This window comes from Pyxicephalus adspersus, unplaced genomic scaffold (assembly GCF_032062135.1).
Source record: "Pyxicephalus adspersus unplaced genomic scaffold, UCB_Pads_2.0 Sca308, whole genome shotgun sequence".
Classification (NCBI taxonomy): domain Eukaryota; kingdom Metazoa; phylum Chordata; class Amphibia; order Anura; family Pyxicephalidae; genus Pyxicephalus; species Pyxicephalus adspersus.
In genome coordinates, this window is record NW_027317315.1 from 1 (window position 1) to 17,999 (window position 17,999).

The 17,999-nt window shown below is 35.3% G+C and overlaps 1 protein-coding gene across 1 annotated transcript; it reads right to left on the bottom strand.

Annotated features, from left to right (window-relative positions):
- Nucleotides 1-360: 360 nt before the first annotated feature.
- LOC140345002 (nuclear pore membrane glycoprotein 210-like) lies at nucleotides 361-16,537 on the bottom strand (the record flags this gene model as incomplete). The annotated part of the gene is made up of 15 exons (XM_072432175.1): nucleotides 16,278-16,537; nucleotides 15,309-15,482; nucleotides 14,928-15,120; nucleotides 13,028-13,134; nucleotides 11,440-11,544; nucleotides 10,803-10,940; nucleotides 10,106-10,261; nucleotides 8,692-8,881; nucleotides 7,887-8,032; nucleotides 6,070-6,291; nucleotides 5,101-5,274; nucleotides 4,720-4,912; nucleotides 2,820-2,926; nucleotides 1,232-1,336; nucleotides 361-462 (listed from the first exon to the last, which is right to left on the bottom strand). Coding segments are annotated over exons 2-15 (1,959 nt in total), but the record flags the coding sequence as incomplete, so codon positions are not given.
- Between the last annotated feature and the right edge of the window lie 1,462 nt (nucleotides 16,538-17,999).

Below are 17,999 nucleotides of genomic sequence, written 5' to 3' on the forward strand. Positions count from 1 at the left end.
TTACATTATGAGCATTTTATTTAAAAAGAAGAAAACAAAGAAAAAAAAAATTAATTTTACCTGAAGTCCCCTACAATCCATTAGTAGTAAATAAGGGGAAGAATCCTTATAAACATATTCTCAAAACTGGGCCAATGGGCTAATGAATTTTTCAAATACAGGTGGTGAATGGGACAGGGTTTATAATAAAAAAATTGGTTAAAAATCAGTTAATTAGTTTAAAAATAAATAAATAAATGCTAACAATTGCAAAAGAAATTTAACAAAAAGTCAGCTCATTTTGCAATTTTATCAAATATATTATATACAATATGCAAAACAAAAAAAAATAGGATTATCAAATTCAAGTGTGGTACTTACAGTTACTATTCCATTTGTTTCCTGAAATTTTGTTTTGACAACATTGCATATGCTGCTGTTGATAAAAAAATATCCGGATCCTTCTGAGATAGTAAACTCAGCCTTAAACATGAAAAAAAAGAAGAATATTGTTAAAATGATTTTAAATATAATAAATATATATTACCGGCATAGAAATAAATATATATGAAGTAACGGCATGAAAGGTACAAGGTATATAAAGGGTTATTAAGTTTGAGTAGTACATTACAGGGTGAACCGAAGTCCCTTTGACAGAATAATACAGTAATAATGATTGATTCACTGAACCATGTCTGGTCCCGGTTAGGCTTACAGATTTCCTACTGAAACAAAAATGATTTAGAAGTTTCAAGTTAAAACGTTAAAGTAGAAAAGTCCAAATAGATGTCCAAGTCTAAGAAGGTCCAAGGTGAAACGAACAACATTAAATATGTCCTTATAATGGCACCTCTGAAGGGACAGGATTTAGAAGATAGCAAGTAAACATTTATTCTTAGGTATGTAGTGAAAGCAAAATGTAGAGGATAAGAGCTACACTGACAAAGGCCAAATTGTGATGACTAGACAAATGTATCAGAGTATTTCTGAAAAGGTTGGTGTGAGTGTTCCCAGTATGCAATAGTTGGTACCTACTAAGATTGGTGCAAGGAAGAAGAACGGGTGAACTATTCAGGGTCATTGGTGCTTTAGGCTTAATGGTGCACATAAGCAGGGGAGGAAGCTAGCCCATCTAGTGCAAACTTACAAAAAAAACTATTTTAGCACAATTTGCTGGAACGCCCCCACCACACACACCTTTAGCAAATGCCTACATTTTACAAATACCAGACCCAAAAATACAAACGCTTACCATAACTTTAGGGTGATTGTAAATAGAAATGGACCCTGGATTCACTTTCACATCTTCCACAAGCAGAAGTTCTAGACTGGCAGACACAGGATCTAATGTTTGGCACTGGAAGAAAAATAGAAATGATATATTGAAGTGGCAACCGAGACAAGAAATAATAAATATTTTCTGTGTTCCATACGTAAATTAACAAAAGTGATATTTCTGAGGGTGATAAAAAAACCAGTAGGCTATGTTGAGTACTACGCCACTATGTCTTGTAAGATTAGACACAACAGGGGTTCTTTCTATTTTCATAATGAAAATAAAAAAAAAAAAAATGATAGGAAAATATCCATGTTGCACCAAATTGACCCTAATAGGGTAAATATTATTGGGAACTGTTTGCGCACAAATATTACAGCAGGTGAAAAACTCCTTTCTAATTCCCTAGAATAATTTCCCTTTGTGGAACTCTCTGGAGTTCTGGACACAAGTAGATGCGAGCGAGAAGTATCCAATAAGCTTGCAATCCTAGAGAGGTACAGAAATATTTCCTTTAAAAGGGGAAATTGGTTTTAGTAATTTTTTTGTCCCAAATCAGCTATAAAGTGAAAAAAATATTTGCTAAGTGTAACATTTTTATTTAATTATTTTTTAATTAAAAAAAACAATAGTTATCACAGAGGGATCTTTCTACATAATACAATATATTTGTACTGTGAATTTTGAGTCAATATTATGAATTTTCTTCAATATTACTGTTTTTAGAATCCCTGAATTTTTATTTGATGAACAAAACAAAATGCAAACATGGACATTCCCGTGGTGTTTTGCAACACTCTATTACAACTAAAACATGTCAATTGGGATAGTCACCAAGTAGCAAAGTGAAAGATGCAAACTAGATAAATCCAGTGTATAAGTAAATTACAGTATTTTAAGGTTACATTGCTCCTACTGATACCAAATGAAAGTAAACCTCTTCGTAATTGAAGTTTTAAAAAGTTTTTAATTTCTAGGTCAATAGGCTTAGCCTTAAAAACCAAAAAAAAAATAACTTATCATAAAAAAATAACCAATTTCCAGATGCAATATCTGTGTCACTGTATCCTAAGCTTTAATCTCCTTTACAGCATGAATTACAATTCAGAGGCCTGATTTATAAAAGCTCTCCAAGGCTGGAGGGGATACATTTTCAACAGTGAAGCTGGGTGATCTAGCAAACCTAGAATGGATTTTCTTAAAAGTCAGTTGCTATTTGTTAGCAAATGTTTTCAATCCTGGACCAGATCCATTCCAGGTTTTCTGGATCATTCAGCTTCACTGACAAAAGTGTATCCTCTCCAGCCTTGAAGAGCTTTATTAAATCAGGACCAATGTTTCAGGGGACAACAGACAGGTGACAGACAGAAGAAGGGAAGAAGATGGGAGCACCAGGACGAAGGAGAATTCCAGGATGGCATGGGATCCGATCAAGGATTTCTCCAGCACAATCAAGGTATATGCGAAATTAATGGCGTTTTTTTTTTCATTTTCGGTTTACTTCTACTTTAAATTGGTAAAAAAAAATTTTTTTAAGGAAGCCACCTTTTTTTTCTCCACTTACCGAGGTCTTTACTTTTGCTGCTCTGAGATGAGACTCCAGGTAATTGTTAGCAGTGGCACTAATGACTGCTGTTCCGGATATTTGATGTACATGAATAGTGTTCAGACCTAAAAAATACAGATATAGGTTACCAAATCATTCTACTTATAACATGTAGGAATGTACATTGCAGTAACAACTGGTATTAAGTGAAAAAAGCTGCACGGAATGTTTTGAGAGCCCCATATATTGGGGTGACATAAAATGACAAAAATTAGGTTTTGTCATAAAATGTCCTTTTCTTGTTAACATAACAGCTCAAGATGCATTGCAACACTTGTAATCTTCTGCACAACATATTAGGTGAACTTGTTAACTTATTTGCCCAGCTGCATTCATTATGATTAATAGTTTGTATTTAAATAGTGACAATGTATTACATTGAGTTTTACAAGGTTCATAGTCATGTCACTAAGTGTCCATCAGAAAACCCATACAATCATATGCCATTCAAATTAGTCTAAGGCCAGTTTCTTTTTACCGATACCTGGGATCCTAGTGCTGCAAGCCATAGTGCTAATATGTGAAAAATATTCCTATTCTTGTTATATCATATTCTCTTACATTGGAACTGCCAGGAAAGAACAGCTGTGGTCCTTTTTTCCTACAACTTACAATCCATTTTTAAAAAGTTAACTAGTACAAAAGCTGTGCAAACGGAAAAACAGCTTGTGAAATCAGGAACCAGGCTACCCATCCAAGCTCTACACCTCTACACCCCTGATGTTCTTGAAATTCTCAGTTTCCTGGTTTCCTTTGAGGTAATTTCATTGAAATACATCTCATAAAAATTAATGAATTGTTCCCAAAGTACTATAAATTATATATTCCAAAGATCTACAATTACCAATTACTCACAATTGCCTTGAGAGAAATTTGCTAAAGTGTGAATAAAACTTAAATAATCAAGCCACAACTGAATTTTCTGCTATTGTAAAGGACCTGCTGGATTATTTCTGAGAAATTTTAGTGTGCATAAATCCGGACATTAAGCTTAAGTATCAGACTAATTCACATTGTGGAAATTACAGTATTTTAACTGCAAGAGTACATAAAATGGTTTACCACTGGAATCACTAAATGTAAAATCAGAATGTTACTTAAGAATGTAAAAACCTTCCCCCCATTCACTCCATTTTCCAGGTCTTTCCTTTAAACATAAAATACAGAACAAAACAAAAAACATCAAGAGTTTCTTTGCATGCACAGCAGCACGGCTTACCGAGGAACTGTATAGATCCCTCCAACACTAAGGTTAGGGACACATGTGCAATAAAGTTAAAAAAGGAACACCTGATCAAACGATTATTTTTAAAAATAATCCAACAATAATGTACACACACACTATATAGGATCGTTTGAACGATGCAGGAAGGGACGTTTACCAGAGACATTACCTGATCACTACATGACTGTACACACAATAGATAGCAAACTATTGTCGCCCAAATGGTGGTTAGTTTCCAGCAACATTGCTTGTTCATCCGCGTTGTTGGCCTGTTGTTGTGCACGTTTTTTTATAACGATTATTAAACGATCGGTTGTTATTTGTTAGTTTCCAAAAACAAATATTGCATGTGTGTACGTAGCTTGACACAACTATTGCTTATAGATGTAAACGTAAGGAGTGTAAAAAAACAAAAACAAAAAAAAAACAAAAAGAAAACCAAAAAAAAACACACACTATTCTAAATTGAGGTAGATTTACCAGATCTCAAACACAAACAAAAGATAAGGACTTCAAAAGACACGTGATAAAAAAATATATAATATTAATAATAATAATAATAATAATAAAGCCCAACAGCGTTATATAAAGGTTTGGAGTTCAGTTTACATCTGTAGAAGTGTTCCCACATACCATGTAATTTCCGTTGACCAATACCATCTTCCTTCTCAATGTATGTCATTGGGTTTTCAGCATCAAAGCTGGCTAACTGAACCTTTGAGGAGTCCCAGGCAATAGCCAAGGAGCTAAAATTATCAAACTTCACTCCATGACGGTCATAAACTGATAACTGTAGTAATTGGTTTTGGTAGTTGGAAACTGGAATCTAGAAAAGACAACTTTGTTTGAATAACATGCAATAGTGAATTTACCAGTTTCTTACATACATACACTTTTTTGTATAAGATAAATACTTATAAATAAATAGGTTTTAAAAAGCTCTTTCAATGGCTTATTTTCACATTGAACTACTGCAACTATGATAAATCATTTTTCTCATTTCTCATTGCTTACCACTTGTTTGTTTTGCTGCATCAGAGGACAGACAAGATCCTTATGGGAATGTTTGTATACAGGAGCAATAGAAATTCGTGAGGGAGGGGAACAGGCCAGCTTCACTTCAACATTCTCCACCGCTGGAAATGGGTTTGTTTCTGTAGGACTATTGCCTACAGACAAGGAAATTACCTAGTGTGAAAAAAAAAAATGGTGTTACATATAGGTATTAGCTACAGATTTTAATCTTTTACAGAAATGAAAGCAAAATATTACCTTATCTCTGACCTAATCAAAAAATTAAAAAAACTCAAATCAAAGCATTATATCACTCGCACAGTAAAAGTCAGTAATCAGACTGTTCTGGGCACAGTTCTTGTACAGTTTAAAGCAGAACTTAACTATCTGCTTAGTTTCCATTTCAAGCAAGTAAGCACTCAACTATGCACCTCCACTGGGCTCAATAGTTATTAGGGTACACAGTGGGCAGCATTCTGCAGGTCTGTTTTCGGGGTGGGAACACTCTGGGTGTATTTATAAATTATTCCCCTATCAATTTGCTCTTAATTCATTCATAATATTTATTCATACATACAACATTCTCTATTGTGACAGCTGTGCACTTCTGACAATTTGTTTTAATAGGCACTGAAAGCAGAAGTTGTCGAGAAATTTGCACACCTGTCAGTGAATTTTAGGATGCACTGACAGAGGAATAATTTATAAATAGACCCCTCTGCGTGCTATGGGCTAGAACAGAAAAGAAGCAAGGAGCTATGCCAGTTTTTGCCATGACGGCACAGGAGAGAAGAAGTGGTAAAAAAACATTAGCAAACTTCATAGACTGAATGGAAGTGTATGTATGCGTGTTTTTTAGACATCTTTAGTTAATAAGTTAAATTATGTCTTAAGAAGCCCGTTTTATATGGTTTCAAGAATAACAAAGAAGTAAATCTAAAAGAAAAATATAGATGGTGTTATACACACCTGTTCACCTAGGTCCCTGCAAACTGCTCTAACCCAATGCTGGAAATGATTGCGAGGCAAAAGGGGATCAAGATGGAACAGACCAGCATTTTCAGTTTCTTGAGTAGATAAATTCCTGAAGAATTTTAGAGGTTCAAGTACCCAGGGGTTGGGACCACCTTCAAATAATATGTCTTTTGAAGAGCCCAAGGTAACTAAAGCTACTGACTTGGGATCAACGGTCTACAAAAGAAAAAAGAAAATCAATTTAGATAAACAAAGAACAAGCATCATGAATATCATGAATATATACCTTTTATCATTTCATTACCTTTAAACTTGTGTCATAATTACTGCCAAGACAATAAATGTTTCATTATTCTTCTATTATTACCAGTTCTTCCATGATTAGAGACAATATTTCATTGATACATGCCACTCTCCCCTTGATAAATCTTAATGTGGCAATTTACATATATAGGCGTTCCTATTTAGGTTCAAATTTGCATTAACAACTCTAAGCACCAAAACTGCATGTAGCTTGTCCTGAATAAGGCAAGAATGGTATGACTGTGGTGATCACGCTATTTTAACACTATGTTTCTTTAAAACATAAATAGGGTGAAAGTCACTTGAGTAACATACATAGGTTAGAACTAGAATAAACATTAAACACTACAAATCTAAAAATATCTCAGCATTTTAATTTACTATCCACTACAGACATAAGGTCAAACTCTGTTTTATAAAAGGTATAAAGCCTCAGTATTAAATCCTGACAAATACTTTTTAAGGCATGGGACTAAAAGCGGACCTAAACTCAAAATTTATACTTTATATAAAAGGGTAAACAACCATTTTATTTAACCCCCCTAGCGGTATTCCCGAGAGTGACTCGGGGTGGATTTTACTTGCAAAAAATTCAAATAATTTTGTATTGCATTCAATACAAAATAATTGTATTGAATCCAGTACAAAGAAATCTTCATAATATATTATACATGTTACTGTACAGTTATATTACAGGTTTTAGTATTTTTATGCACCCTTGTTTTAACAGATTTTTTTTATTCAAAGTTGAATATTAAATGTAATAATTATTGGACATATTTCGGTGAGGTATGCCTACGATATATAGACCAACAAAGTAAAAAACTTCCATGCAAAAAAATGTAATGCTTTTTGCATGAAAATACGGACAAAATTAGAACACCAGGGGGTTAAGGTAGATTTTTTTTTTTTTTGAAGGGTGCAGGACCTCCCCCTTACTGTATTGATGGCTGCGCCGTGATACCTAAGTCACGCATCCTAGGAGGCTCTTGGCTGCTCCTTCTGCACATGCCCTGAACTTGGGCAAGCATCTTTTTTCTCATTCCATGTCACCGATCCCGCACCTGCGCAGTGCAAGATATGGTGATGCAAGAAGAAGAAACCGGAAGAAGAGAGAAAAAGATGTGGGCACCCAGCGGTTCTTCTGGCCTAAGACATTTCCCGGGATGACGTGGGACCCAAACAAAGAAACCCCCCCACAATTAGACGGACCCTACGGAATTAAAGGTTTTTTTTTATTTTTCCTATTTTGTGTTTAGTTCCGCTTCAAACAGTTATATGACTAATTAGTATGTCTGCTAAACCCTACAGAATGACAAAACTCATGCCGTATGGACACTAAGAAGGCCCCTTAAAACAAAAAACGTATTTATTATAGAAATTGAATAACTTGTTCAAAATAACAGTATTACCATATATCCCTTTCATAGTAAATCTTACACCCAACTAGAAACAAATGTGGAGCAGGCTTTATAAAAAACAATAAGTCTTTTCTTCATTACACTTACCTTTAGAGGTAAATATGCAGCAATAACTATTTTGGCTTTTAGGTGTATATGACCATGTGTGTAGCTGACTAATACTGTTGTGTACCCTGCAGTCATTCCTTGTACAGTAATGCCACTACAGTAATCAACACTTGGATTGAGTCTATCTAGAAATCCAATGAAAGGAGAATAAATATTAACAAAATGAGAAACAATACTGATCAAAAAAAAATTTGCGTTTTTAAAAGAATCCTGTCAGGAAATTAATATGAACAATGGTTTGCTGACTTTTTACACATTTTGAAGTGCACGCACCAAGCCAGCATCTTCTGTTTGATCTGGATCAAGGACCTTCAAACAAAACTCCCATATTCCTAGTTGAATAGTGTCCATTTTAAGAACAATATAATATTAGTGTTGCTACTTTGCTAGTCACATATGCATTATACTGCAATCAAGGAAAGGCCCATCACAGTTTCACAATTCCATAGATTTCCAGTCATGTAAACCAGACGTCCCCAACCCAGTCCGTCTGACAGGCGAGCTGCGGTTCAGGCCGGTGCACTCACCAGCGGGGTCAGGTGAAGGACCCCGCTTGGGGGGGGCACATCTGAACATAACCCATCCACTCTCCCATTGCAGGATCAGACCTGTGATGAGAGAGTGGGCAGGTTCTGGCATCATGACGTCACTCTGGAGAAAGCGACCATGCATTTAGTGCTCCACAACCTGCAAAAGGTTGGGGACCACTGATGTAAACTACATACACAGAAAAACAAAAATAAACAACAGAACTCAGCAAATCAACAGTGAGGAGAGGGCTTACCTGGCAGTATTTTGAAAATTTCAGGAGTCTCCATTTCCACAGCCAAATCAAAGTGCGAGCAGTCACTCAATGACACTACCTCATCATTGAGGAGACCAAATATCCTTAATGGCAGTTCTAACTTGTTTCCTATACGGGCTTCAACTTGACAAGGAGTGAATTCCATACCAGTGGGCTCAATAACAAACACCTAAAATCAAATATTTAAATAAAAAAAATAGAAATGTTAGGCTCACTGTTGCTTAAAACACAAGGTAACTGTCAAACAGAGATAAATAAAACAATTCTTGTTCAGCTACATAGTTACCATTGTATTGCTGCCCTATCATCCCCTCAGTTGTAGCCAACACAAAAATAATGTTGGATAAGGTTATAGCTTTAACAGGGTGAAGAGGTCACCTCCCTTTTAGGAGACTTTAGACCTGTCTGTTGAGTACTTAGGCACATAATACTTATGGTACCCTTAATAGTAGGAGATTACACAAGGCCCCATATTCAGACCCAATTGTGATGGCTACAAAAAAAAGGAAGGAGCAGTGGGGGAGCGATACTAAGGTAAATGTTTATGGGTCAGGGAGAGGGCCTAGAAAGAGATGTAGTCATTTTACCCTGATGTTAATAAAGAGAAAGGATACGGCTAACATCAATGTCTGTGTACATTTTCATTTCTGTGATTCAAAATACTACAGCAAGATACAGCCACGAACTTGCAGAAAGAAGCCAGAGGTTTTTCTGATGCCAGGTTTTTCTCAAATTCACCTAGACATAGTAGTAGGAGCACGATACACACTTTTACCAAACACTTGTATGATATTGGCAGGTACTAAACACAATACCTCAGGTGCCTTCTTGTGGAGGAACAATAACATGTTAAAGCTCAAAACATGTAACCTACTTGTCTATCAAATCCAATGGTCTTGAAGAAGTGGTTCACTAAGGTTGAGCTATGTTTTGTAATTTATTAAGGCTAAACCAAAGTGAACAACTCTCAAATATTTGCATGGTGGCTCAGTAGTTAGCACTCTGGCCTTTGCAGCGCTGGGTCTCAGGTTAGAATCAGTACACTACCTGCATGGAGTTTGCAGGTTTCCCCATGTTTGTGTATATTGCCTCCCATTGTGAGTCCCTTTGCAGGATAGTTAGTGATATGACTATGGACTTTGTTCAGTGCTGCGTAATATGTCGGTGCTATATAAATAGTGTGTAAAAAAAAAAAGAAAAAACATTCTATGATGATCTTTACCCTCATAGCACAAATAAATGGCACAGATTCCTGTCAATACACAAAAGGCCTTGTACCAAAAGATAAGGCTAATCATTAATAAACTGGATATAAATATGCATAGCAACAAAACTACAATCTAATAAAGTAAAGGGCTGAGTATTACATTTCAGTATTTAATTACTGACTCACCTTCATCTCTCCAAAATGTAAAGAATTTTGCACATCACGAGCTCGTATAACACTAACACCGATGTCATCTCCAGTTTTCATCAACCCTTTGACAGTTATTGTAGCCACAGCAGTATTTGATGAGGACCAGGTGAAATTACCACTTCCACCTTGTACCTTAAATACACAATTTTAGATATATTTGGAGTCATAATAGTAAGAATACTAGATCTTGTAAAATGCTTTTTATCCACCAACTGCAACTGAAGTCAGAATAAATTACCTGAACCAAAGCCCTGCACAAATATATCTGCACATAGAGTGCTACATATAAAGCCTCTAAAATCATAGGCATACTATACTTCAGAACCAATCACATTTGACCATTCATTCGTTTTAGGTTTACATTTTATAAGCTGCTAACCAAAACAGACACATCCAGTGCAGTGATACACAAGATACTTTAGTGCAATACTATGTGTTGTGTGTGCTGCAATGCATCTATGTTGAGTTAATAAGCTGGGATTCCACTGACAATGAATGACATCACACTGCACTTAACATGCATTACCTTGTGTTGTGATATTGCTTGTGAGTGCGCTCAGGTGTGAACAGGCACTGACATTATTTTTGATAACATGAAAAATGTATCTATATTTTGCTATACAAACAAAATTGCTGATAAAACTTAGACTTTACTAAAGAGCACTTATATTACCTGTATAGTGTACTGATAAGCTCCTGGCTTGGGCTGCCAGGGAAAAGTAAGAATTTTGGGTGATAGTGTAATCGGGTTATAGATTTCCACCTCTTGCTGGTTCCTGACTGGACTTGCAAGCACATGAACACCTCCATCCTGCAAAAAAAAAAATATGAAGGTTATGCAAATTAAATACCTTCTGTTGGAAGAAAACCAAACACACCATTTAAGTTTTAGATAAAAGTGTTGGAAAATTACTCAATGTATGATACAATATAATTCAAGTAAACATTTATTCTTAGGTATGTAGTGAAAGCAAAATGTAGAGGATAAGAGCTACACTGACAAAGGCCAAATTGTGATGACTAGACAAATGTATCAGAGTATTTCTGAAAAGGTTGGTGTGAGTGTTCCCAGTATGCAATAGTTGGTACCTACTAAGACTGGTGCAAGGAAGAAGAACGGGTGAACTATTCAGGGTCATTGGTGCTTTAGGCTTAATGGTGCACATAAGCAGGGGAGGAAGCTAGCCCATCTAGTGCAAACTTACAAAAAAAACTATTTTAGCACAATTTGCTGGAACGCCCCCACCACACACACCTTTAGCAAATGCCTACATTTTACAAATACCAGACCCAAAAATACAAACGCTTACCATAACTTTAGGGTGATTGTAAATAGAAATGGACCCTGGATTCACTTTCACATCTTCCACAAGCAGAAGTTCTAGACTGGCAGACACAGGATCTAATGTTTGGCACTGGAAGAAAAATAGAAATGATATATTGAAGTGGCAACCGAGACAAGAAATAATAAATATTTTCTGTGTTCCATACGTAAATTAACAAAAGTGATATTTCTGAGGGTGATAAAAAAACCAGTAGGCTATGTTGAGTACTACGCCACTATGTCTTGTAAGATTAGACACAACAGGGGTTCTTTCTATTTTCATAATGAAAATAAAAAAAAAAAAAATGATAGGAAAATATCCATGTTGCACCAAATTGACCCTAATAGGGTAAATATTATTGGGAACTGTTTGCGCACAAATATTACAGCAGGTGAAAAACTCCTTTCTAATTCCCTAGAATAATTTCCCTTTGTGGAACTCTCTGGAGTTCTGGACACAAGTAGATGCGAGCGAGAAGTATCCAATAAGCTTGCAATCCTAGAGAGGTACAGAAATATTTCCTTTAAAAGGGGAAATTGGTTTTAGTAATTTTTTTGTCCCAAATCAGCTATAAAGTGAAAAAAATATTTGCTAAGTGTAACATTTTTATTTAATTATTTTTTAATTAAAAAAAACAATAGTTATCACAGAGGGATCTTTCTACATAATACAATATATTTGTACTGTGAATTTTGAGTCAATATTATGAATTTTCTTCAATATTACTGTTTTTAGAATCCCTGAATTTTTATTTGATGAACAAAACAAAATGCAAACATGGACATTCCCGTGGTGTTTTGCAACACTCTATTACAACTAAAACATGTCAATTGGGATAGTCACCAAGTAGCAAAGTGAAAGATGCAAACTAGATAAATCCAGTGTATAAGTAAATTACAGTATTTTAAGGTTACATTGCTCCTACTGATACCAAATGAAAGTAAACCTCTTCGTAATTGAAGTTTTAAAAAGTTTTTAATTTCTAGGTCAATAGGCTTAGCCTTAAAAACCAAAAAAAAAATAACTTATCATAAAAAAATAACCAATTTCCAGATGCAATATCTGTGTCACTGTATCCTAAGCTTTAATCTCCTTTACAGCATGAATTACAATTCAGAGGCCTGATTTATAAAAGCTCTCCAAGGCTGGAGGGGATACATTTTCAACAGTGAAGCTGGGTGATCTAGCAAACCTAGAATGGATTTTCTTAAAAGTCAGTTGCTATTTGTTAGCAAATGTTTTCAATCCTGGACCAGATCCATTCCAGGTTTTCTGGATCATTCAGCTTCACTGACAAAAGTGTATCCTCTCCAGCCTTGAAGAGCTTTATTAAATCAGGACCAATGTTTCAGGGGACAACAGACAGGTGACAGACAGAAGAAGGGAAGAAGATGGGAGCACCAGGACGAAGGAGAATTCCAGGATGGCATGGGATCCGATCAAGGATTTCTCCAGCACAATCAAGGTATATGCGAAATTAATGGCGTTTTTTTTTTCATTTTCGGTTTACTTCTACTTTAAATTGGTAAAAAAAATTTTTTTTAAGGAAGCCACTTTTTTTTTCTCCACTTACCGAGGTCTTTACTTTTGCTGCTCTGAGATGAGACTCCAGGTAATTGTTAGCAGTGGCACTAATGACTGCTGTTCCGGATATTTGATGTACATGAATAGTGTTCAGACCTAAAAAATACAGATATAGGTTACCAAATCATTCTACTTATAACATGTAGGAATGTACATTGCAGTAACAACTGGTATTAAGTGAAAAAAGCTGCACGGAATGTTTTGAGAGCCCCATATATTGGGGTGACATAAAATGACAAAAATTAGGTTTTGTCATAAAATGTCCTTTTCTTGTTAACATAACAGCTCAAGATGCATTGCAACACTTGTAATCTTCTGCACAACATATTAGGTGAACTTGTTAACTTATTTGCCCAGCTGCATTCATTATGATTAATAGTTTGTATTTAAATAGTGACAATGTATTACATTGAGTTTTACAAGGTTCATAGTCATGTCACTAAGTGTCCATCAGAAAACCCATACAATCATATGCCATTCAAATTAGTCTAAGGCCAGTTTCTTTTTACCGATACCTGGGATCCTAGTGCTGCAAGCCATAGTGCTAATATGTGAAAAATATTCCTATTCTTGTTATATCATATTCTCTTACATTGGAACTGCCAGGAAAGAACAGCTGTGGTCCTTTTTTCCTACAACTTACAATCCATTTTTAAAAAGTTAACTAGTACAAAAGCTGTGCAAACGGAAAAACAGCTTGTGAAATCAGGAACCAGGCTACCCATCCAAGCTCTACACCTCTACACCCCTGATGTTCTTGAAATTCTCAGTTTCCTGGTTTCCTTTGAGGTAATTTCATTGAAATACATCTCATAAAAATTAATGAATTGTTCCCAAAGTACTATAAATTATATATTCCAAAGATCTACAATTACCAATTACTCACAATTGCCTTGAGAGAAATTTGCTAAAGTGTGAATAAAACTTAAATAATCAAGCCACAACTGAATTTTCTGCTATTGTAAAGGACCTGCTGGATTATTTCTGAGAAATTTTAGTGTGCATAAATCCGGACATTAAGCTTAAGTATCAGACTAATTCACATTGTGGAAATTACAGTATTTTAACTGCAAGAGTACATAAAATGGTTTACCACTGGAATCACTAAATGTAAAATCAGAATGTTACTTAAGAATGTAAAAACCTTCCCCCCATTCACTCCATTTTCCAGGTCTTTCCTTTAAACATAAAATACAGAACAAAACAAAAAACATCAAGAGTTTCTTTGCATGCACAGCAGCACGGCTTACCGAGGAACTGTATAGATCCCTCCAACACTAAGGTTAGGAACACATGTGCAATAAAGTTAAAAAAGGAACACCTGATCAAACGATTATTTTTAAAAATAATCCAACAATAATGTACACACACACTATATAGGATCGTTTGAACGATGCAGGAAGGGACGTTTACCAGAGACATTACCTGATCACTACATGACTGTACACACAATAGATAGCAAACTATTGTCGCCCAAATGGTGGTTAGTTTCCAGCAACATTGCTTGTTCATCCGCGTTGTTGGCCTGTTGTTGTGCACGTTTTTTTATAACGATTATTAAACGATCGGTTGTTATTTGTTAGTTTCCAAAAACAAATATTGCATGTGTGTACGTAGCTTGACACAACTATTGCTTATAGATGTAAACGTAAGGAGTGTAAAAAAACAAAAACAAAAAAAAAACAAAAAGAAAACCAAAAAAAAACACACACTATTCTAAATTGAGGTAGATTTACCAGATCTCAAACACAAACAAAAGATAAGGACTTCAAAAGACACGTGATAAAAAAATATATAATATTAATAATAATAATAATAATAATAAAGCCCAACAGCGTTATATAAAGGTTTGGAGTTCAGTTTACATCTGTAGAAGTGTTCCCACATACCATGTAATTTCCGTTGACCAATACCATCTTCCTTCTCAATGTATGTCATTGGGTTTTCAGCATCAAAGCTGGCTAACTGAACCTTTGAGGAGTCCCAGGCAATAGCCAAGGAGCTAAAATTATCAAACTTCACTCCATGACGGTCATAAACTGATAACTGTAGTAATTGGTTTTGGTAGTTGGAAACTGGAATCTAGAAAAGACAACTTTGTTTGAATAACATGCAATAGTGAATTTACCAGTTTCTTACATACATACACTTTTTTGTATAAGATAAATACTTATAAATAAATAGGTTTTAAAAAGCTCTTTCAATGGCTTATTTTCACATTGAACTACTGCAACTATGATAAATCATTTTTCTCATTTCTCATTGCTTACCACTTGTTTGTTTTGCTGCATCAGAGGACAGACAAGATCCTTATGGGAATGTTTGTATACAGGAGCAATAGAAATTCGTGAGGGAGGGGAACAGGCCAGCTTCACTTCAACATTCTCCACCGCTGGAAATGGGTTTGTTTCTGTAGGACTATTGCCTACAGACAAGGAAATTACCTAGTGTGAAAAAAAAAAATGGTGTTACATATAGGTATTAGCTACAGATTTTAATCTTTTACAGAAATGAAAGCAAAATATTACCTTATCTCTGACCTAATCAAAAAATTAAAAAAACTCAAATCAAAGCATTATATCACTCGCACAGTAAAAGTCAGTAATCAGACTGTTCTGGGCACAGTTCTTGTACAGTTTAAAGCAGAACTTAACTATCTGCTTAGTTTCCATTTCAAGCAAGTAAGCACGCAACTATGCACCTCCACTGGGCTCAATAGTTATTAGGGTACACAGTGGGCAGCATTCTGCAGGTCTGTTTTCGGGGTGGGAACACTCTGGGTGTATTTATAAATTATTCCCCTATCAATTTGCTCTTAATTCATTCATAATATTTATTCATACATACAACATTCTCTATTGTGACAGCTGTGCACTTCTGACAATTTGTTTTAATAGGCACTGAAAGCAGAAGTTGTCGAGAAATTTGCACACCTGTCAGTGAATTTTAGGATGCACTGACAGAGGAATAATTTATAAATAGACCCCTCTGCGTGCTATGGGCTAGAACAGAAAAGAAGCAAGGAGCTATGCCAGTTTTTGCCATGACGGCACAGGAGAGAAGAAGTGGTAAAAAAACATTAGCAAACTTCATAGACTGAATGGAAGTGTATGTATGCGTGTTTTTTAGACATCTTTAGTTGATAAGTTAAATTATGTCTTAAGAAGCCCGTTTTATATGGTTTCAAGAATAACAAAGAAGTAAATCTAAAAGAAAAATATAGATGGTGTTATACACACCTGTTCACCTAGGTCCCTGCAAACTGCTCTAACCCAATGCTGGAAATGATTGCGAGGCAAAAGGGGATCAAGATGGAACAGACCAGCATTTTCAGTTTCTTGAGTAGATAAATTCCTGAAGAATTTTAGAGGTTCAAGTACCCAGGGGTTGGGACCACCTTCAAATAATATGTCTTTTGAAGAGCCCAAGGTAACTAAAGCTACTGACTTGGGATCAACGGTCTACAAAAGAAAAAAGAAAATCAATTTAGATAAACAAAGAACAAGCATCATGAATATCATGAATATATACCTTTTATCATTTCATTACCTTTAAACTTGTGTCATAATTACTGCCAAGACAATAAATGTTTCATTATTCTTCTATTATTACCAGTTCTTCCATGATTAGAGACAATATTTCATTGATACATGCCACTCTCCCCTTGATAAATCTTAATGTGGCAATTTACATATATAGGCGTTCCTATTTAGGTTCAAATTTGCATTAACAACTCTAAGCACCAAAACTGCATGTAGCTTGTCCTGAATAAGGCAAGAATGGTATGACTGTGGTGATCACGCTATTTTAACACTATGTTTCTTTAAAACATAAATAGGGTGAAAGTCACTTGAGTAACATACATAGGTTAGAACTAGAATAAACATTAAACACTACAAATCTAAAAATATCTCAGCATTTTAATTTACTATCCACTACAGACATAAGGTCAAACTCTGTTTTATAAAAGGTATAAAGCCTCAGTATTAAATCCTGACAAATACTTTTTAAGGCATGGGACTAAAAGCGGACCTAAACTCAAAATTTCTACTTTATATAAAAGGGTAAACAACCATTTTATTTAACCCCCCTAGCGGTATTCCCGAGAGTGACTCGGGGTGGATTTTACTTGCAAAAAATTCAAATAATTTTGTATTGCATTCAATACAAAATAATTGTATTGAATCCAGTACAAAGAAATCTTCATAATATATTATACATGTTACTGTACAGTTATATTACAGGTTTTAGTATTTTTATGCACCCTTGTTTTAACAGATTTTTTTTATTCAAAGTTGAATATTAAATGTAATAATTATTGGACATATTTCGGTGAGGTATGCCTACGATATATAGACCAACAAAGTAAAAAACTTCCATGCAAAAAAATGTAATGCTTTTTGCATGAAAATACGGACAAAATTAGAACACCAGGGGGTTAAGGTAGATTTTTTTTTTTTTTGAAGGGTGCAGGACCTCCCCCTTACTGTATTGATGGCTGCGCCGTGATACCTAAGTCACGCATCCTAGGAGGCTCTTGGCTGCTCCTTCTGCACATGCCCTGAACTTGGGCAAGCATCTTTTTTCTCATTCCATGTCACCGATCCCGCACCTGCGCAGTGCAAGATATGGTGATGCAAGAAGAAGAAACCGGAAGAAGAGAGAAAAAGATGTGGGCACCCAGCGGTTCTTCTGGCCTAAGACATTTCCCGGGATGACGTGGGACCCAAACAAAGAAACCCCCCCACAATTAGACGGACCCTACGGAATTAAAGGTTTTTTTTTATTTTTCCTATTTTGTGTTTAGTTCCGCTTCAAACAGTTATATGACTAATTAGTATGTCTGCTAAACCCTATAGAATGACAAAACTCATGCCGTATGGACACTAAGAAGGCCCCTTAAAACAAAAAACGTATTTATTATAGAAATTGAATAACTTGTTCAAAATAACAGTATTACC